Here is a 21,997-nt window from a genome sequence, read left to right as displayed (position 1 = left end):
TCGATTCCTTCATGAACACCAGAGGGCGTCCCACTCAAAGAATTCAAAGCTACAGCTCCATTCACAACACGAGTTTGCATGATGTTTGAAGGAATCATGAAAGTCAGAACTTTTAGGCCCAGGCTTTAGTAACACGTGAAGGAATCACAAACCTCAGTGTAGAATGAAGTGCTAAACATTTCTTTATTTGCAGATTATATTGTCATCAGATATAAAAAGAGGAGACTGTTACTGACTCCTTTCAGACTTCAGTCAGAATTTTTAGAAAAAAAAAAGTTTTTAAGAAAAAACAACAGCATTCAGAGTTTAAAGTCAGAGTTTTTAGGGAAATTTTGAGGGAAAAAAGTCTGAATTTTGAGAAAAAGTCAGAATTTTTAGTTAAAAGTCTGATTCTTTAGGGAAATTGTTAGAAAAAAAGTCAGAATCTTAAGAATCTTTTTTTTTTAAGTCTGAATTTTGAGGCGACGCTCGGCCCAGACTTTAGTAACACGTGAAGGAATCACAAACCTCAGTGTAGAATGAAGCGCTAAACATTTCTTTATTTGCAGATTATATTGTCATCAGATATAAAAAGAGGAGACTGTTACTGACTCCTTTCAGACTTCAGACACATTCAAGCCAAGCACATAAACATCTCAACTAATATGTGAACAACAATGTTAAATGAAAGTGATTAAAATGAGTTCTTCTGTCCACAGAGACATGAAACTGAGCTCAAGAGGCTGGAGCTTCAAAAACAAGCAGTACATCTTCAAATCAGGTCTGAATTCTTCAGCTGGAAAACAATTTAAGGACGTTAACAAGAGTGAAATGATGTTTCCTGTTAGATGAAGTTAAACACAGCTGCTGTGTTCTGAACTGGCTGCAGGAAATAAAGATAAAGAAAAACTCTTTAAACCAAAAAGTCAGAATAAAAAAAAACAAAAGGTCAGAATTTTGAGGGGGGGAAGAAAAAGGGTCAGAATTTTAAGAAAAAAAATATTTTAATTTTTAGGGAAAAGTCAGAATTTTGAGAAAAAAGGTCAGAATTTTGAGAAAGAAAGTCCGAATTTTAAGAAAAAGTGTAAAAATTTCAAGAAAAAGTTTAAATTTCAAGAAAAACCAGATCTTTTTTTTTTAAGTTGGAATTTTCAGTGAAAAGGTCAGAATTTTAAGAAAACTATTTTAAATTTTCAGGGAAAAGATCAGATTTTTTTTTAAAAATCAGAATTTTCAGGGGAAAAGTCAGAATGTTAAGAGGGGGAAGAAAAAAGGTCAGAATATTAAGAAAAAAGGTCAAAATCTTGAGGGAAAAAAATCAGAATTTTCAGGGGAAAAGTCAGAATTTTGAGAAAGAAAGTAAATATTTCAAGAAAAAAAAAACGTCAGAATTTTAAGAAAAAAGGTCAAAATCTTGAGGGAAAAAAATCAGAATTTTCAGGGGAAAAGTCAGAATTTTGAGAAAGAAAGTTAGAATTTCCAGGAAAAAGTCAGATTTTATTTTTTTAAAGTTGGAATTTCAGGAAAATGTCAGAATTTTCAGGGGAAAAGTCAGAATGTTAAGAGGGGGAAGAAAAAAGGTCAGAATATTAAGAAAAAAGGTCAAAATCTTGAGGGAAAAAAATCAGAATTTTCAGGGGAAAAGTCAGAATTTTGAGAAAGAAAGTTAGAATTTCCGGAAAATGTCTGATTTTTCAGGGGGAAAAAATTGAATTTTCAGTGAAAAGGTCAGAATTTTGAGAAAGAAAGTACGAATTTTAAGAAAAAATTTAAAAATTTCAAGAAAAAGTTCAAATTTCAAGAAAAACCAGATCTTTTTTTTTTTAAGTTGGAATTTTCAGTGAAAAGGTCAGAATTTTAAGAAAACTATTTTCGATTTTCAGGGAAAAGGTCAGAATTTTTTTTAAAAATCAGAATTTTCTGGGGAAAAGTCAGAATTTTAAGAAAAAAAGTAAAAATTTCAAGAAAAAGTTCGAATTTCAAGAAAAACTCTTTGAACCAAAAAGTCAGAATAAAAAAAAAACAAAACGTCAGAATTTTAAGAAAAAAGGTCAAAATCTTGAGGAAAAAAGTCAGACTTTTTAGGGAATGAGTCATAATTTTAAGAAAAAAAATCAGAATTTTCAGGGGAAAAGTCAGAATTTTGAGAAAGAAAGTTGGAATTTCAGGAAAATGTCTGATTTTTCAGGGGGAAAAAATTGAATTTTCAGTGAAAAGGTCAGAATTTTGAGAAAGAAAGTACGAATTTTAAGAAAAAATTTAAAAATTTCAAGAAAAAGTTCAAATTTCAAGAAAAACCAGATCTTTTTTTTTTTAAGTTGGAATTTTCAGTGAAAAGGTCAGAATTTTAAGAAAACTATTTTCGATTTTCAGGGAAAAGGTCAGAATTTTTTTTAAAAATCAGAATTTTCTGGGGAAAAGTCAGAATTTTAAGAAAAAAAGTAAAAATTTCAAGAAAAAGTTCGAATTTCAAGAAAAACTCTTTGAACCAAAAAGTCAGAATAAAAAAAAAACAAAACGTCAGAATTTTAAGAAAAAAGGTCAAAATCTTGAGGGAAAAAGTCAGACTTTTTAGGGAATGAGTCATAATTTTAAGAAAAAAAATCAGAATTTTCAGGGGAAAAGTCAGAATTTTGAGAAAGAAAGTTGGAATTTCAGGAAAATGTATGATTTTTCAGGGGGAAAAAAATTGAATTTTCAGTGAAAAGGTCAGAATTTTGAGGGAGGGGAAGAAAAAAGGTCATAATTTTAAGAAAAAAAATATTTTAATTTTTAGGGAAAAGTCAGAATTTTGAGAAAAAAGGTCAGAATTTTGAGAAAGAAAGTCCGAATTTTAAGAAAAAATGTAAAAATTTCAAGAAAAAGTTCAAATTTCAAGAAAAAACAGATCTTTTTTTTTCTTTAAGTTGGAATTTTCAGTGAAAAGGTCAGAATTTTAAGAAAACTATTTAAAATTTTCAGGGAAAAGGTCAGAATTTTTTTTAAAAATCAGAATTTTCAGGGGAAAAGTCTGAATGTTAAGGGGGGGAAAGAAAAAAGGTCAGAATCTTGAGGGAAAAAAATCAGAATTTTCAGGGGAAAAGTCAGAATTTTAAGAAAAAAAGTTCGAATTTCAAGAAAAACTCTTTGAACCAAAAGGTCAGAATAAAAAAAAAAAAACGTCAGAATTTTAAGAAAAAAGGTCAAAATCTTGAGGAAAAAAGTCAGACTTTTTAGGGAATGAGTCATAATTTTAAGAAAAAAATCAGAATTTTCAGGGGAAAAGTCAGACTTTTGAGAAAGAAAGTTGGAATTTCAGGAAAATGTCTGATTTTTCAGGGGAAAAAAATTGAATTTTCAGTGAAAAGGTCAGAATTTTGAGGGGGGGAAAGAAAAAAGGTCCGAATTTTAAGAAAAAAATTATTTTAATTTTTAGGGAAAGGTCAGAATTTTGAGAAAAAAGGTCAGAATTTTGAGAAAGAAAGTCCGAATTTTAACAAAAAATGTAAAAATTTCAAGAAAAAGTTCAAATTTCAAGAAAAAACAGATCTTTTTTTTTCTTTAAGTTGGAATTTTCAGTGAAAAGGTCAGAATTTTAAGAAAACTATTTTAAATTTTCAGGGAAAAGATCAGAATTTTTTTTTTTAAATCAGAATTTTCAGGGGAAAAGTCAGAATGTTAAAGGGAGGAAAGAAAAAAGGTCAGAATTTTAAGAAAAAAGGTCAAAATCTTGAAAAAAGAGTCAGAATTTTTAGGGAAAGAATAATAATTTTAAGAAAAAAAATCAGAATTTTCAGGGGAAAAAATTCGAATTTTCAGTGAAAAGGTCAGAATTTTGAGGGAGGAAATGAAAAAAGGTCAGAATTTTAAGAAAAAAGATCAGAATTTTGAGGGAAAAAAAATGCAAAACTTTAAGAAAAAAAGTAAAAATTTCAAGAAAAAGTTCGACTTTCAAGAAAAACTCTTTAAACCAAAAAGTCAGAATAAAAAAAAACAAAACGTCAGAATTTTAAGAAAAAAGGTCAAAATCTTGAGGAAAAAAGTCAGAATTTTTAGGGAATGAGTCATAATTTTAAGAAGAAAAATCTGAATTTTCAGGGGAAAAGTCAGAATTTTGAGAAAGAAAGTTGGAATTTCAGGAAAATGTCAGAATTTTCAGGGGTAAAAAGTCTGAATTTTTTGGGAAAAGTCGGAATTTTAAGAAAAAAAAATCAGAATTTTAAGAAAAAAAAATCAGAATTTTAAGAAAAAAAGTAAAATTTTCAAGAAAACGTTGGAATTTCAAGAAAAACTCTTTGAACCAAAAAGTCAGAATTAAATAAAACAAAAGGTCAGAATTTTAAGACAAAGGGTCAAAATCTTGAGGAAAAAAGTCAGAATTTTGAGAAAGAAAATTCAAAACAAAAAGTCAGAATTTTGAGAAAAATGGTCTGAATTTTTTTAAGTTGGAATTTCAGGAAAATGTCAGAATTTGCAGGGGAAAAAGTTTGAATTTTAAGTAAAAAAGTTAGAATTTTCATGAAAAAAGTCAGAATTTTGAGGGGAAAAAGTCAGAATTTAGTAACACGTGAAGGAATCACAAACCTCAGTGTAGAATGAAGCGCTAAACATTTCTTTATTTGCAGATTATATTGTCATCAGATATAAAAAGAGGAGACTGTTACTGACTCCTTTCAGACACATTCAAGCCAAGCACATAAACATCTCACCAAATATGTGAACAACAATGTTAAATGAAAGTGATTAAAATGAGTTCTTCTGTACACAGAGACATGAAACTGAGCTCAAGAGCTTCAAAAACAAGCAGTACATCTTCAAATCAGGTCTGAATTCTTCAAGTGGAAAACATTTTAAGGACGTTAACAAGAGTGAAATGATGTTTCCTGTTAGATGGAGTTAAACACAGCTGCTGTGTTCTGAACTGGCTGCAGGAAATAAAGATTTTTACAAACGATGAAGGAAAAAAAACATCTGATAAAACTCACAGCGGGCTTCCTGATATGACATGAAGTGAAGAGTTGAAATTAAAAATGGTTCAGCACATATTTGTGATGTGATTTGATGAATAAAAACAAAAACAAACAGTCATCCAAAACTAAAAATGATCTTATGAGATTTTTGTCATCTGAAGGCTTCAACTACTCGTGTTAATGTGACGTCATTAAACTGCACTGAGTCTTTTCTCTGATGAGTCGATGTCGATGTGGTCGATCAGTTTTCATATTTCACCACACCATCATCTTCATCTTCATCAGTATTCACCTGTGAAACACAAACAAACAAACCGTCACTGTGACACACTTTAACTGACAGCTTTCACATGACCGACCCACGTTTAACACCTGAACGCACCATCAGTTACTGTCTGATCTGATCTTTACCTGACTGTCTGCTGCACCTGAACGCATCACTCTTCGTCTTCTTGCTGAGTATGAAACCTGCACAAACACACACAGGCAAACATGATGAGGAAATGTCGTTAATTAACGTACCTGGGAAGTTACAAAAATGTTGACATCCTCCTGAAGTCATCAGGAAAACACTGAGTGACGACAGATCTGTTTAAAGCAAAGTGCTTTTGTTGTCTGAACCGAACCAGAGACCTGAATCTGGACACAAACCCAGAACTCTGCTGTCACAGTGCTGCACTCTGTAGGCTGGCCATCTAAAACGAACGTTTCTAAGGGTGAAGAAGGGGAAGTTGTCTGTGTGAAGATTGTTGGTTCAGATAAATGTTTGCATGAACGCAGCTTGTTTTCTTTAGATAGTGTTTGTTAGAAACAGACAGGAGTCATGGTGATGTTTGACAGCACACATGAACACACAGGTGAAGAGTCAAACTCCTCGTCCACCACACTTTGACTCTTGATGTCCACGGTGCAACATGTTGCTGCTGCAGCAGCCTCTTCCATCTTTGCTGTCCTTTTTCCGAGAACTGAACGGAAAGTGTTTTTTAGACTGTGGTTAAGAAGAGCAGCAGAGCTCTGAATTATCACCCTTAAAATCAAATAGATTACAGAGGTTCATGTGGCACTTTGTGTTGAAAGAAGGGGTGACATGCCACATCTGATGCTGTGCACTGATATGTTCCACCCCTCACAGCCTCCTTGATACTCGAGCACGTTACATAAATGTGATGTTTGATTCACTCAGAGGAACACGAACATAGTTCAAGCAGTGATCATGTTTGTCACCACGACGTAGAAATATACAAAGATAATGTCTCTGAGACAAGGTTGACACTGACTTACAGTCCCTGATGGTTCATACACAGTTTGAATTTTACACATGGGTTCACTTCAGTTCTAGTTTTGAACTCACCGTGTTGTCTTCAGGTGGTCTCTGGTTCCCTGGGAAATAAAGCACAGAGTAACATTTCAGCTCTAAACTTACAGTTTGTGTTCATCAGTCTGAACAAATGTTGCTCTGAATTTTCTCACCTCGAGCTCTGATGAGAAGAACAGTGATCACAGTAATTAGGAGGAGTTCAGCCACACGCATAACCAACATGATGTAGTCCAGAACAGAACAATCTGCACGACCTGTGGGTCAGAAAAATAACGTCAGTCAAGAAAGTTATGATCAAAAACCAGAAGCACAAAACGTGTGTTTAGCACAAGAGGCTGTGAAAAGTCCCAAAAACTGCAGTTCCTCAAACGTCCACTTGAGACTGGCTTCAAAACGAGTCACTCTCCATAAGCCCCCATGTTAAAACATCCAAGATCAGCACCGCGACCATGCAACTACATCTTTAACTCCATCTACAGTGTTTATGTATGTGTATAAATTACATTCAGACTCTGAGATTTGTTTCATGTTGAATACAGATGAAGAAGCTGCTTTGTCTCTCACCTTCTTGTGTTGTTGCCTCCATCGTTGTTGCTGCCATCGTTGTTGCCTCCATCGTTGTTGCCTCCATCGTTGTTGCCTCCATCGTTGTTGCCGCCATCGTTGTTGCTGCATCACCTGAAAAATCCAAAAACCCTGAATAGACTTATCCTGTCAATTATTGCATTAAAACCAAAAACCCAATAAAAAGACATGTAAACAAACAAACTGTTGAATGAAGAAATGACCTAATTTCTATAAATGAGAAAGAATGATGTCATCTTCTGACTTCAAACATCAAACAAATCATCAAATATAGTTTGTTCCATCAGGATGAAGTGACTTTAAACAGCTCATCATGAGCTCACCTGGTTTCTCACCTGAGGTCTGACGGCTGAAGGGAAACTGCTGCACTCGTCCAGTGTAACGATGACTCACTTCACAGTTAAGTGACTTGTACTTCTTTGACTCCTGCTTCTTATAGGTCAAATTAACTGAGCACCTAAGCTCTGATGTCTTCTTGTCTTTAACTTTACCCTCATACACCCACTCCACTCTGTGATTACACCATCGTGGCATAGAGCAGGACAACGTCACCTCATCATTGTTCTCGTGTTCAGTCACTGGTGAAGAGAGTAAAATTCACTTCATCACTATGATCAGAATTATTGGGATGTTTCACAGTTTGAGCTGAAAACATGATGATGGAAATACTCACTGCTAACAGGGTACAAATAAACTAGACTGCCTCCATATCCTGATTCAAACTGTCTGCAGTCGTAGTGACCAGCATCTTCATGTGTGACGTTCTTTATAACCAGAGAACAGTTCTGTGTAACACTCAGTCTGTCTGATTCAGATTTGGCTTCTTCACCAATCTGTCCATTTTTAATCAGCTCTACTATTCCTCTGCTTCTTGGAGCATTGAAGACCCAGTCAGTACGCTCACATTTGTCCTGATTACCAATCACATTTCCACAAGACAAAGTGACTTCATCTCCAACTCTGACAACAACAGATTTTCCAGTCACTGCTGCTGAAACAATGAGAAAAGAAAAAAAAAGATCAAATCTGAATCTGACTTTTCTGTGAAGATTTAGTCTGAGGATCATTTTAGTTTGTTCTCTAACATTTCTGGTATTTCTATATTTGTTATAAATGCATCTTACCTGTAAAGTGAAGCAGCAGAATCAGAAATGAAGACATTTGAATCCAGAATTCAACCATCGTGCTTCAGTCCGTCTTCTGTCTCTTCTCGGCTGTTAACTGTCACAGTCTGGAAGCTGCTGGGCGTTAAATGATGAAAAGATGAATCTACTTCCTCACAGCGACTCAAGTCCACACTGTGGACAGTCCCACCGACTGTTTGTGACGTTTTCTCAAGGTGAAGAAAAAAAGTTGTCTGTGTGAAGATTGTTGGTTCAGATAAATGTTTGCATGAACGCAGCTTGTTTCCTTTAGATAGTGTTTGTTAGAAACAGACAGGAGTCATGGTGATGTTTGACAGCACACATGAACACACAGGTGAAGAGTCAAACTCCTCGTCCACCACACTTTGACTCTTGATGTCCACGGTGCAACATGTTGCTGCTGTGACATCATGATGTAACTGAACGGGAAGTGTTTTTTTAGACTGTGGTTAAGAGCGGCAGAGCTCAGAGTGGTTAACACCCTCGAATGATGAACAAACATCAAAAACACTTCCAAAGATGGGCTCTTTGTTTCTCAAAATTCAGACTTTTTTTTTATTTCTAAACCTCAGAAGTCAGAATTTTAAGAAAAAAAGTCTAAGCAACTTTTTCACGTGGCCCTAATCCTCTTCCGTATAGTTTAATTCAAACTGCCAAACATTAGGTAACTGTTGAAGTATGATAAGGTTGTCTGACTGTTAGTTATTGGTTTGATTAATGGTTGTGTTGCAGTTTGCTGATGGCGGCTGATCTAACAGCAGTAAATGTTTTTTAACTACTCGTAGAGACATTTTTGTTTCTCAAAAATCTGTTTTTTTTCCCCCTCAAAATTCTGACTTTTTCATAAAATTCTGACTTTTTTCCCTCAAAAATCTTTTTTTTCTCAGTCAGAATATGAAAAAGTATTTTGAGGGGAAAAAGTCAGATTGTTTTAGGGATATTTTGGGACTTCTGTCTCTAAAACTCAGAATTCTGACTTTTCCCCTTAAGAATCTGACTTTTTTCATACAATTCTGACTTTCCGCTCAAAATTTTTACTTTTTCCCTCAAATTTCTGACTCTTTTTCTCAAATCTGACTTTTTCCCTTTAAAATCTGACATTTCCCTCCTCAGTCTTTTTCTCAGTCAGGATTGTTTGAAAAAAGTCAGATTTTTGGGGGGAAATTTAAGGACTTCTGTCTCTAAAACTCAGAATTCTGACTTTTTTTCTGACTTTCTTTCTCAAAAATTTTTTTCCATCATCTTTGAGAAGGTTTTCCTAGACTCTGGTCCATACGTGGATCAGGTGCTGAAGATCCCCATTCCTGAGGATCTCGCAGCACAATTTGCAAGACCAGGGAAGCAAGAGGTCCAATCAAGGACCAGTCTGTGCCCGTGAAGCTTCCTCGAGTGTCTGAGGACTCCATATCCGTCACACCACACAGCTGAGCAGTACCACCCCGATGCCGAATAACAAAAGTTTGCGTGATGTTTGAAGGAATCAGGAAAGTCAGAAGTTTGAGGCCCCCTCTTGTGTTGTTGCCGCCATCATTGTTGCCTCCATCGTTGTTGCCGCCATCGTTGTTGCTGCCATCGTTGTTGCTGCATCACCTGAAAAATCCAAAAACCCTGAATAGACTTATCCTGTCAATTATTGCATTAAAACCAAAAACCCAATAAAAAGACATGTAAACAAACAAACTGTTGAATGAAGAAATGACCTAATTTCTATAAATGAGAAAGAATGATGTCATCTTCTGACTTCAAACATCAAACAAATCATCAAATATAGTTTGTTCCATCAGGATGAAGTGACTTTAAACAGCTCATCATGAGCTCACCTGGTTTCTCACCTGAGGTCTGACGGCTGAAGGGAAACTGCTGCACTCGTCCATTGTAAAGATTCTTCACTTCACAGTTAAGTGACTTGTACTTCTTTGACTCCTGCTTCTTATAGGTCAAATTAACTGAGCACCTACGCTGTGATGTCTCCTTGTCTTTAACTTTACCCTCATACACCCACTCCACTCTGTGATTACACCATCGTGGCATAGAGCAGGACAACGTCACCTCATCATTGTTCTCGTGTTCAGTCACTGGTGAGGAGAGTAAAATTCACTTCATCACTATGATCAGAATTATTGGGATGTTTCACAGTTTGAGCTGAAAACATGATGATGGAAATACTCACTGGTAACAACAGACAGATAAACTCGATGGTCTGTATATCCTGATTCAAACTGTCTGCAGTCGTAGATACCAGCATCTTCATGTGTGACCTTCTTTATAACCAGAGAACAGTTCTGTGTAACACTCAGTCTGTCTGATTTAGATTTGGCTTCTTCACCAATCTGTCCATTTTTAATCAGCTCTACTGTTTCTCTGTTTCTTGGAGCATTGAAGACCCAGTCAGTACGCTCACATTTGTCCTGATTACCAATCACATTTCCACAAGGCAAAGTGACTTCATCTCCAACTCTGACAACAACAGATTTTCCAGTCACTGCTGCTGAAACAATGAGAAAGGGGAAAAAAAGATCAAATCTGAATCTGACTTTTCTGTGAAGATTTAGTCTGAGGATCATTTTAGTTTGTTCTCTAACATTTCTGGTATTTCTATATTTGTTATAAATGCATCTTACCTGTAAAGTGAAGCAGCAGAATCAGAAATGAAGACATTTGAATCCAGAATTCAACCATCGTGCTTCAGTCCGTCTTCTGTCTCTTCTCGGCTGTTAACTGTCACAGTCTGGAAGCTGCTGGGAGTTAAATGATGAAAAGATGAATCTACTTCCTCACAGCGACTCAAGTCCACACTGTGGACAGTCCCACCGACTGTTTGTGACGTTTTCTCAAGGTGAAGAAAAAAAGTTGTCTGTGTGAAGATTGTTGGTTCAGATAAATGTTTGCATGAACGCAGCTTGTTTCCTTTAGATAGTGTTTGTTAGAAACAGACAGGAGTCATGGTGATGTTTGACAGCACACATGAACACACAGGTGAAGAGTCAAACTCCTCGTCCACCACACTTTGACTCTTGATGTCCACGGTGCAACATGTTGCTGCTGCAGCAGCCGGTCAGAATTTTGAGGGGGAAAAAACAGGGCTGTTAAGTGATTAATTGAATCTAAATTAATCACACCTTTTTTCTGTGAAAAGCATCCAAACATGTTTTAAATCAAAATGAATTATATCAATGAAAAAATATGTTCAATATATTTTATATGAAAAACTTTTCACTCTTTATATTCAACATGAGCATCTCAGGACAAACCTCCACCGTCAACCTGACAGCACAGTAACAGTCTCTGCGTTATTTAAAAAAATCTAAATCTAATCTAAATTAACACATTAATTTGACAGCCCTAAAACAAGTTTAAAAAAAAATTTTAAGTCGAATTTTGAGAAAGAAAAGTCCGAATTTCATGAAAAAAGCTAGAAATGTATTTTAAAAAGTCAAACATTTAGAAAAGTCAAATATTTTTGAAAAAAGTCAAAAATTTGTGAATAAAGTCAAAAATGTATTAAATAAGTCGGAAATTTATGAAGAAAGTCATAAAATTAAGAAAGAAACCAAAAACTGTATGAAAAAAGTCAGAATTTTATGAAAAAAGCCATTTTTTTTTCAAAAAGTCAAAAATGTATGTAAAAGGTCACAAATTCATAAAAAAGTAAAAAAAAAAATAAGAAAGAAACCAAAAACTGTATGAAAAAAGTAAAAACATTATGAAAAAGTCACAAATTTATAAAAAAAAGGGTCAGAATTTTATGAAAAAAGCCAAATATTTATTTTTAAAAGTCAAAGAATTTATTAAGAAATTAAGAAAGAAACCAGAAAAAGTATGAAAATTTTTTTAAATTTCATTTAAATAGCCAAAAATGTATGAAAAAAGTCAGAATTTTATGAAAAAAGCCAAATATTCATTTTAAAAAGTCAAAAATATGAAAAAAGCCAAAAATCTATGAAAAAAAACAAAAAATTATGAAAAGGTCAAGCAATTATGAAAAAGTCAGAATTTTATGAAAAAGCCAAAAATGTATTTTAAAAAGTCAAAAAGTTATGAAAAAAGTCAAAACGTTATGAAAAAAAGCCAAAAAAGTATGAAAAATAAAATAAAATAAATAAGTCAGAACTTCATGAAAAAAGCCAAAAATGTATTTTTAAAAAGTCAGATTTTTAAGAAAAAGTCAGAACTCAAATAAATTGTTCCTGTGTGGCCCTAATCCTCTTCTGTACCAAACAGATGAATGTTGTCTAAATGTAAAAAAAGCTTCAGGTGACTGTGATGATGTCGATTCCTTCATAAACACCAGAGGGCGTCCCACTCAAAGAATTCAAAGCTACAGCTCCATTCACAACACGAGACACTTCACACGTCACCTTCACGTCTTTATTTGTCTAACGAGCTGCAATCCATCATATTCATGTGCTCGTGGGGTAATAGATTTATTCACACCTCTCAGTAAATATGATGGATGACAGCCTGAGGAGCTTCCCACACATGAAACTCCTCTGTGGGCCTGAATGGAGAACTTTGAATGAATTCTAACTGCTGTCTCGTACAAACACATGATCTGTGACTGAGCTCACTTCAGGAAACGAAAACAGAACCGAGCTGCACCGCTCGCAGCTTTCTGAAGAGACGCCATAAGTCCCCATGTCCAAACGTGTTGCAGTAACACTCCAAGAGTTCAACCTTTTACAACCAATAAGAAGTCTGTAGGTCAGACAGAGACGATGACCTCAACCCGCCGTGATGCTTCACCCGGAGCTAAACACACAGACTAATTAATGCACATTAATGTAACACTCACACACACACGACACTCTCGATGCAGATAAACCCGTCTACGAGTTTCATCGAGCAGATTCAGGCCCCAAAGAGTTGAAAGAGCAGATCACGGGTCAGACCCGAGAGGCCCAGCTGATCTCTTTATCGCAGCGAGACATTCAGCTGCGCGAGGATTATGAAGATGAAACTGTGCAACAATGCACACTGCAGCGTAACACTGCTGAGTAAGAGCTTCATCAGTGTTTTAGCTGCAGTCTGTGCTTCTTCTTGGCTCGTAACCTGGACTCATTACTTCTAGTTTGTGTGGGACAAAAAAAAAAGAAAAGAAGCAGCAACGAAAAAATGTGCTCAGGTCTGTAAAGAAGCAAAACATCCTGTTAGTCTGAAGGTGAGAGATCACAAATGTAAGACAGGCTGACTTTAAAGACTCAGAAACTCAAATTTCTCATGAGACATTTGTGTAACTCCGTTCTTCTGACAGATAACTGGGTTGTTTGTGATTCATTTTAAAAGTGTTTGAAAGTAGCAAGGTAAAAATACTTCGATTACAAACATTTCAAATGTTTTACAGAAGTATAATCATGAAAAAAACAAAAAAAACACTCACCCAGCTCGGGTTCTGGCACGACACCGGCTCCGCTCACTGTCAGTAATCTCCCAGGTCGGCTAACGTAAAAATACTCGATTACAAACATTTAAAATGTTACTTTTTACAGAAGAATTACCATGACAACAAACTTAAATGTCATCGTTTATGTTTTATTATCGCTGCAACAAGAAAACACTCACCCAGCTCGGGTTCTGGCACGACACCTCACTGTCTGTGTAAATCACAAATCAGAGGGAAACATTTTCTCCATAAAATTTTGATCCAGTTTCACCAAAAAATGTTTCAGACCTCTGAAAAGTTACACAGTGTGACGTCCAGGGCTGTTTCTCGCTATATGCAGACCTGGGGCCCCCGCAGCCACCAGGGGGCCCCCCGAGCTGCAAGAGTCTTTATTTGTAGCCAGACATCATAGCATCAAAATAATAAATGATAGCAGCTTCAGATTTCTGTTGATCGTCATCTTATTATTCTGTATTTTTAGTTAGTTAACTTATTTCTTTTCTATCTCACCTTGTTTTCAAAGTTTGCATCAAACATTTCAGCTGTTGCATTTATTAATGTTTTTATTCTTAAAGTGTAACAGCTCCTGCATCGGGCCCCCGAACTGCTGGAAACGGCCCTGGAAGTCTGTTTATCAGAGAAAAGAAAATCTGATTTGATGTTTGGATCAGATGTGTGTGTGTGTGTGAGAGTGTGTGTGTGTGTGTGTGTGTGTGTGTGTGTGAGTGAGAGAGAGAGAGAGAGAGAGAGGGAGGCGTGTCTCAGCCGTCACAGCTCGGTCCTGTTACGGCTCCAGAGCAGAGCAGCCTGTCCGGACACAAGGACGCAGCTCCTCCCGGGAGGAGAGAAACAAAAGTGCCCAGAGCTGAGAGCAATCTGCCGGGGAGAGAGAGGGATGAGCTCCCGGCAGGCAGGCCGGGGACAGAGCTCTGGAAGCGGATGAATGGATGTCAGCTCCCCTGAAGCAGCTTCACGTGTCCGGACTGATCCGAGCTGATACGCAGAGAGAGTCTGGATGACATGGACTCAGTCTGAGGTCTGGTTCGGTCTCTGAGTTTCCACAGACTGACTCAAACCAACTTTTTTTTTGAGATGGAGCCGGAGGAGGGGAAGATCTCCGTGTGGGTGTGCCGGGAGGAGAAGCTGGTGTCCGGGCTGACGAAGCGCACCACCTGCGCGGACGTGGTTAAAGTCCTGCTGGAGGACCAGAACCTGCAGCAGGGCGCCTCGGCGGCGATGCTGTCCGGCTCCCCGCAGTCCTACTGCGTGGTGGAGAAGTGGAGAGGCTTCGAGAGGATTTTACCCAACAAGACGAAGATCCTCCGGCTGTGGAGCGCCTGGGGGGACGAGCAGGAGAATGTCCGCTTCGTGCTGGTCAAAAACGAGGCGTCGCTGCCCAACAACGGGCCCCGCAGCGCCGAGGCGCGGGTGGTCCAGAGCCGCGGGGAGAGCGGCGGTCCCGGCGGGGTGCTGAAGGGCACCGCCAGGACCTGCTGGACCGCCGCGGCCGCCGCCGCGAACCTGTCCCAGGAGAAGCAGAGGCGCATCGTGAGGAAGGCTTTCAGGAAGCTGGACAAGATGAACAAAAAGAAAGAGCAGACTGTTTGTAAGGACAAAGGCTCCGTGGAGAAGATGGAGACGCTGGTTCACCTGGTGATCTCCCAGGATCACACCATCCGGCAGCAGATCCAGAGGATCAAGGAGCTGGACCGGGAGATCGAGCGCTACGAGGCCAAGGTGCACTTTGACCGCATCAAGAGACACGGCGTGAACTATGTGCAGGACACATACATGGTGGACTCCTCGGAGACCCCGCTGTCTTCTTCTAAGGACTGTAAGCGCAAAGCGGAGCGGCAGGACGGCGCGGCGGACGCGCTGGCGCAGTTCGAGGAGTACGCGCGCCGGTGCGAGGAGGTGGTGCGGCTGCAGGAGGAGCTGACGGAGCGGGAGGCGCTGGTGGAGAGCATCACCGGGGAGATCCAGGAGGAGCTCAACCGGCGGTGGATGAAGCGGCGGCGGGAGGAGCGAGGAGCGGAGGCGGCGAAGGACGCGGAGGGCGCCGCGGAGGAGATGTGCCTCGCGTCTGCCGCTCCAGGTGTGGTGGCACCGGATGTGGAGAGTTTGTCTGAGAACGAGCTCGTGTTGGAGGAGGAGAGGATCAAAACACAGCTGGACACCAGTCTGTACATCGGCCTGCGGCTGAAGACGGACCTGGACGCCATCAGGGGGGACTTGGACCTGAGTCTGGCACTCTGGGAGACCAAGGAGAGCGAACTTCTGGACCTGCTGGCCAAAGTCGAGACGATGGAGCTAGAGCAGGTGAACAGCAAACTGACTGTGACCGGGGATGGTAAAGGGGAGCTGGCGGCAGCAGCAGCTGTGGTGGTGAGTGCCGAGGTCGAGCCGGGGTCAGCGGAGAAGAGCGGTGGTGGTGGCGGTTGGGTGGAGCAGGCCAGAGGTCTGTCCAAGACCTGCAACACCAACGACGAGGACTCGGACACGGGCCTGAGCTCCATGCACAGCCAGGACTCGGACAACCCGCCTGTGTGCGAGTCTCTGGTGTAGAGACTCGAGACTTTTATGCAATTCCACGCCACAAACTCAGGGGCAGAGAATCAGTGTTGGCAATACTCACAATGCACCTCAGTACGGACACTGTATCTATAGCAATAATCTATATGTAGTTGCACAATAAGCTCGGAGGGACAGCATGCAGCTCCACCTCTGTAACCTGTAGTCTAACAGCAGCTTGCTTCTGTCAGGAGGTTAGATCAGCTACGGGAGCTGAAAGAGCTCAAAATAAAGTTCAAAATCAGATCAGACTTCTGGATTTCATCAGTTTTCATGTGACGCTGACGTGTCGGTGTCTTTAAAGCACAACAAGTTCTATTTATTCACGATGTGTCGCTCTGTCCGTCATAAACTGGATTTAAGCACCAAGCATTTGGTATTTTTCGGTCATCGCAGCGGTTCCAGACTCCACTGTCATCATTTGAATGATTATTCTGTATCTGACTCGTTAATCGTCTCACAATGCCACTGATTTCATACGTCGGGGAGTCTTGAATTGTTGGTGGGAACCGCTGCTTTAAAGACGAGGTGAAAGGTCGATTCAGTGTGATGTAACAGGCGTGCAGAGATCAGAGAACCGAAAGAAATGAATTTAAAGAAGCACCGAGATGCCATCAGAAACGCATCTGACTCAACAAACAAACACAGCGAATACAAATCAGATCAGTTTGTTTTTTTGGCTAAATGACACATTTTTACTCCAAAACCTGCAGTTCCTCTAACGTCCACTTGAGGCTGGCTCCAGAAGTGAGTCAGTCTCCATAAGTCCCCATGTCCAAATGTCCAACTTCACAGCAGAAATAAACATGTTTACAGCCTGGTACAAAAAACAGTTTTGGTCTCTGTAGCTAATTTCCCCGTTCATGACAACTGTACTGAGGGTGAATTTATATACAACTCACCTGTTCACATTATATTAAGGCTTAAAGTTATGCAGGGTTAAGAGGGTGGACGCTTTGACTGACAGGTGGGTGTGGTTACAGAGCAACCAGGCGTCACTCAGCTCGATCTTAAACCAATTTTTAGATTAGCCGGGAGGTGGAAGGACTGTCAAGACGTCAGAAATAAATGAAATGTTGACTTTAATTAAATGTATTTTGTCAACAGGTTCATTGTATCAAGTTATTTAAGCTCCAAAATGTTACGTCAGGTTCAACATTTCTGAGTTTAAATAACTTTCATGGTCATACACTGATGTAGAAACATCTTTTTCCGTCTTTAAAACGTTGCCCGCTCGGCTCTGAGTACAGCTCACCTGTGAGATCCAGCTTCTTAAGATGCTTCTGGGAGGAATGACCCCGTTTAGTAATCCCACAGTCCCTGCATCTCTGAACGCCGCGGCGTTAAGGGGAACTATTTTAAGCCTCGTCCAGGTATAACTACTGCATAAACCAGAAAGCAACAGAAGCTTGCAGTTAACTCACTCTGTGTCTCTGTTGTGACGTCCAAACTGTAAAACGCTGACAGTTCTAATAATGATCTGTGAAGCTGATTTATGTTTCAGGGAGACTTTTTTTTTTTTTGGTTGGGCCTGTTTGGTCCAGATAGACGATGAGGTCTAGGACCAACAACTCTGAGACGCACTGCGGCCGCATCACGTTCACGCCAGTCAGCACATTATCACACATGATGACTGTTAGTGTTTAAATAAACAGCAGAAACTTTGAATCCTTCGTGGTGTGGTTTTTATTCAGCTTTTCACACCTCGAGTTAAGAGACAACGACTTCCCGCCCTCGGCGATCGTCTCCGTGTTGGATGGTTGTTGTTACATCCAGACTCCTTCGTGTGGTTTGAATCCAGCAGCTCCGTGTTTTCACACCTCGACTTTCTTCCCCCTTCGGCTAAACGTCCACACGCAGGTCTGCGCTTCGTTCGGATGTAAAGACTAAAAGGCTGCACGCCTCCGGGCCGCGCTTGTGACAGTGAAAGGTGTGAAAACCGTCATACTCGTCATGCATACTTGTGTTTAATCGCTGCTTCCTCCCTGATCACTCCTGTATGAACTTCTGCATTAATTATGACAGGATGAAACAGACACCTGAACGCACAGAGCGAAGCTTCAACAGCTCGGGTTACCTCCGCGTGTTCCTCGGGGGCGACGTCTTAAAAGGGTCACCCACGGTTTTCTTTAAGTTTTGTGGCGTCTGCTTGGGAGATTTCTGTTCTTGCATCAATGACATTTTAAATCTTTAGCTGTGGGGAGTTTCAGTGAAGTCTGTGGATCGTCCAGAGTAACGGTTCACCTCCATTGTTTAATATTTCAGATTCTCGTCCGGGTGTTTCTCAGCTCGACTCCTCCTCAGCTGCTGAACTCTCAGTTTCCACACGGCACATTTGGCCTAATCGAAGCTTCTTTTTTTTTGCTCTTTTGACATCACCAGGTAAAGAGTTGTGTTTTTTCCTGTTGGGGTTCATGACTTGCAAGATTTTGTGTTTGCATCACTGTTGGGCTCCACACTTCTCTTCATCTTCTGCTGATTTCTATCGCTTTCTGTTGTTGAGTCTTTGTCCAGCCATCCCTCTGTTCTCGTTCTCGTTGGTTGTGGTGGCAGCAGGTTTAGCAGGGCGCCCCCAGCTCCTCCTGGAGGATCCCGAGGCGTTGCCAGGCTAGATAGGTTTTGTAGTCCCTCCAGCAAGTTCTGGGTCTCCAATCCAAACTTTTCTCATCTGTTGTTCCCCGTTGGTGGAACGTCCTACCAGTTCCTACAGATCAGGGGCGTCCCTCTCTCAGACCTCCTGAAGACCTCCAGCTCTTCAGAGAGGACCTCCTCTACAACACTACTAACAGTAGTGGCTGCTTGATTGTTTCCCTTGTTGTAAGTTGCTTTCTATCCCATTCATCGGCCTGTCAGTGTTAATTCTGATCATTTACATCTCGAACAGTCATCGTCTCCTCACTGAGGATTCCAAACATTTCTTCTTCTAACGAAGGTTATAATTTGGTTTTCAAGTTTTCCTTGTTCTGCCACACCCCGGTGTTCTGAGCCTGTACGGCATTATCCACAGAGCCTGTGTCTACAGAATAAGCCTTATATCTACATCGACGGGGAAATGAGTAAAAAAACACAAGGCTCCGATGTAGTGAGTGTTTACCCAACAAGCTGTGAGCTAAAGTCTGAGTTTATGTGGTAAGATGAAGCGTCCATGTGATAAAACAGAATCAAATTAAAGAATCGAGTGAGTTGGAGACTCAGTTGAAGCTGTAAAGGATGTCCTGCACGTTTAAGTGTCCAAACTGAAAGAAGCTGAGGTGTGTGGACAGGAAGTCTGTGTTAGATCTGAAAGGCTTCAGCGGGTGATGAAGTGTAAACAGTTGTGGTGGTAAGTTTAACGGGAAGCGATGGAGCTGTCGGATGAAGGGTAACCGCTGAGAGCGCTCGTTAGTCCAACAGGACGCAAGCTTCACGAGCATCAGGCGGGGAAAACACAAACGATCGATGAGTTTGTTCCTGAAAGATCAAGCGGTAATCTCCTCAGCTGGGAGGTGAAGCCACAAACTGCAGTTCCTCTAACGTCCACTTGAGGCTGGCTCCAGAAGTGAGTCAGTCTCCATAAGTCCCCATGTCCAAATGTCCAACTTCACAGCAGAAATAAACATGTTTACAGCCTGGTACAAAAAACAGTTTTGGTCTCTGTAGCTAATTTCCCCGTTCATGACAACTGTACTGAGGGTGAATTTATATACAACTCACCTGTTCACATTATATTAAGGCTTCAAGTTATGCAGGATTAAGAGCGTGGACGCTTTGATTGACAGGTGGGTGCGTCACGGGTAATGTCACGGAGACTCTGTCGTCTTCTTATTGTATCTCAAACATAAAAGCACAAAACACATCAGCGCTCGTACGTTAATGCACTCACACAGTAAATACATAAGCTGCCTGCCAAGTCACATGACCACTCAACACACACACACACACACACACACACACACACACACACACACCCTGCAGCATGTGTTTCAGGGTCTGGTTATATAAACTGTTTTTGGTAGAAAGATGCGAGCATCTGCTGCTAACTGGCCCTCATACCACCTCACACTGTGTCAGCCAAACACAACACCAGGGGGGTCCAACACACACACACACACACACACACACACACACACACACACACACAGGGTTGCATAACCTCACAGTATTACTCTCTCTTCCCGTCTCTTTATCTCTTGAATGTCAGGTCACATGAACATCAGCACGTTTCAGCCGGATGAAGAAATCAAACACGTCGTCGTTAAGACGTTTCTATGGTAACGGTTTCGTTTCATTGGCCTGCGTGACCACGAGACTCAAAGTTCCCCACAAATGATGATAATGAGAAAATAACGAGTCTGACACCAATTAAAACTAAATTAAACTTCATAAAATACCAAGTCCATGACACTTAAAGGTTTTTTAAGCTTACTTCTAATTTTAATGCTAAGCTACGCGTACGAGCTCCGTCCCTGAAATATTTAACCGAGGATCCTTTCGATGTTACAAGCAAACAGAAAGAAAGCAGAGAGCAGCTCGTCCATATCGGATGAACCCGACGCTGTAACTGAACCGCAGTCTGCCGCCGAGGGGAAAGTGGGTGTCAGCCGAAACGTTTGCATCCATACAGAGATGAGTTAAGGAACTTGGCGGCCCGGTGATGGACTGAACGCGGTGGCGAGGTGGCGAGCGAGCGGACTGGTTTGTGTAGGAATGAAATGGATGGTATCAGGTGACAGCAGACGGATTGAGTGACACATTTACATGAGACGGAGATAAGCTGCACCGTGAGACTCTCGGAGGAAATCTGTCACCTGACGTGAACGTCTGAATCCGTCTTTTCACTGCAGCCACACAAAAGCTGTTATATTAACGTTAATATGCAGAGTTTGCAAAAATCCTCAGATAATGAACTGTATCAAACATGGACGTGGTACTCCGTGACAGCACCCACAGCTTCATAAAGAAGCTCAGTCCTGCCTGAGCTACCGGCAATCAGCGAGGCATTGGACAGACCGGTAATTAAAACACTATTATTTATTTAATGACATTTTACTGTCATTGTTTGGTAGTTTTTGTTACCATAAAATCATCTTCACCCCCACCGGCCTTCAACGTGAAATGTCTGTAGATGCAGAGCCACGACAGGAAAACACCGTAAAAATATGCCGTTAAATATTACGGTGCGTTACTGTAGCACAACGCAACTTAGTTTTTGTTACCATAAAATCTACAGACATTTTGAAAATATGGAATAAAACGCCAACCTTAGACATGAAATCAACAGTACTGACATCCTCTCCATCCGTAATATATTAGATAAAGTTATCCGTATTTATTACGGTAAAGTTCTGTCAACCACGGCTGCCAGTTTGTTTTTTCCCCACCAACCTTAAACATGAAACGTCTGACGATTTTAACAGTGAAAAACTGTAAAAAGTTAAATATCACGGTGCTTTACTCTAAAATGAACAGTCTCTATTATAAAATGCAACTTTATTTTATCTTTACTCCCTTAAAATGTAAAGAAAAGAAGACACAGTCATGTTTTACGGTATTTTCCTGTCGTGGCTCTGCAGTTTTTCAGCCTAACATCTACAGACATTTCACGTTGAGGGCGAGCGGGACTGGTTTGTGTAGGAAATGAAATGGATGGTTCAGGTGACAGCAGACGGATTGAGTGACACATTTACATGAGACGGAGATAAGCTGCACCGTGAGACTCTCGGAGGGAATGTGTACCCCACGTGAACGTCTGAATCCGTCTCTTCACTGCAGCCACACGAAAGCTGTTATATTAACGTTAATATGCAGTTTGCAAATCCTCAGATAATGAACTGTATCAAACATGGACGTGGTACTCCGTGACAGCACCCACAGCTTCATAAGAAGCTCAGTCTCTGCCTGAGCTACCGGCAATCAGCGAGGCATTGGACAGACCGTAATTAAAAACACTGTATTATTTATTTAATGACATTTTACTGTCATTGTTTGGTAGTTTTTGTTACCATAAAATCATCTTCCATCCCCACGGCCTTCAACGTGAAGTCTGTAGATGCAGAGCCACGACAGGAAAACACCGTAAAAATATGCCGTT

General features: G+C 40.1%; 3 protein-coding genes across 4 annotated transcripts in view; 1 reads left to right on the top strand and 2 right to left on the bottom strand.

Moving 5' to 3' along the window:
* herc56.1 (HECT and RLD domain containing E3 ubiquitin protein ligase 56.1) overlaps positions 1–21,997 on the bottom strand; it is an 820,440-nt gene that overhangs the window by 168,626 nt on the left and 629,817 nt on the right. The gene's annotated exons all lie outside the window — the stretch shown is intronic.
* LOC113744078 (uncharacterized) lies at positions 9,088–11,304 on the bottom strand. 2 transcript variants are annotated; one of them, XM_027272365.1, is made up of 3 exons: positions 10,598–11,304; positions 10,147–10,464; positions 9,088–10,051 (listed from the first exon to the last, which is right to left on the bottom strand). In XM_027272365.1, exons 1-3 carry the CDS (start codon positions 10,653–10,655, stop codon positions 9,738–9,740), a joined length of 690 nt encoding a protein of 229 aa, XP_027128166.1. In that variant the 5' UTR covers positions 10,656–11,304; the 3' UTR covers positions 9,088–9,737. The 2 variants fall into 2 exon arrangements, with proteins under 2 accessions (XP_027128166.1, XP_027128167.1); XM_027272366.1 differs by having other exon boundaries at positions 10,147–10,461.
* Positions 14,112–16,173, top strand: rassf10a (Ras association domain family member 10a). The gene has a single exon (XM_010755208.3). It carries the CDS (start codon positions 14,449–14,451, stop codon positions 15,919–15,921), a length of 1,473 nt encoding a protein of 490 aa, XP_010753510.2. The 5' UTR covers positions 14,112–14,448; the 3' UTR covers positions 15,922–16,173.

This window comes from Larimichthys crocea, chromosome XX (assembly GCF_000972845.2).
Source record: "Larimichthys crocea isolate SSNF chromosome XX, L_crocea_2.0, whole genome shotgun sequence".
Lineage (NCBI taxonomy): Eukaryota > Metazoa > Chordata > Actinopteri > Sciaenidae > Larimichthys > Larimichthys crocea.
The sequence above is the reverse complement of the archived record's forward strand: the minus strand, read 5'-3'. Positions and strand labels throughout refer to the sequence as shown.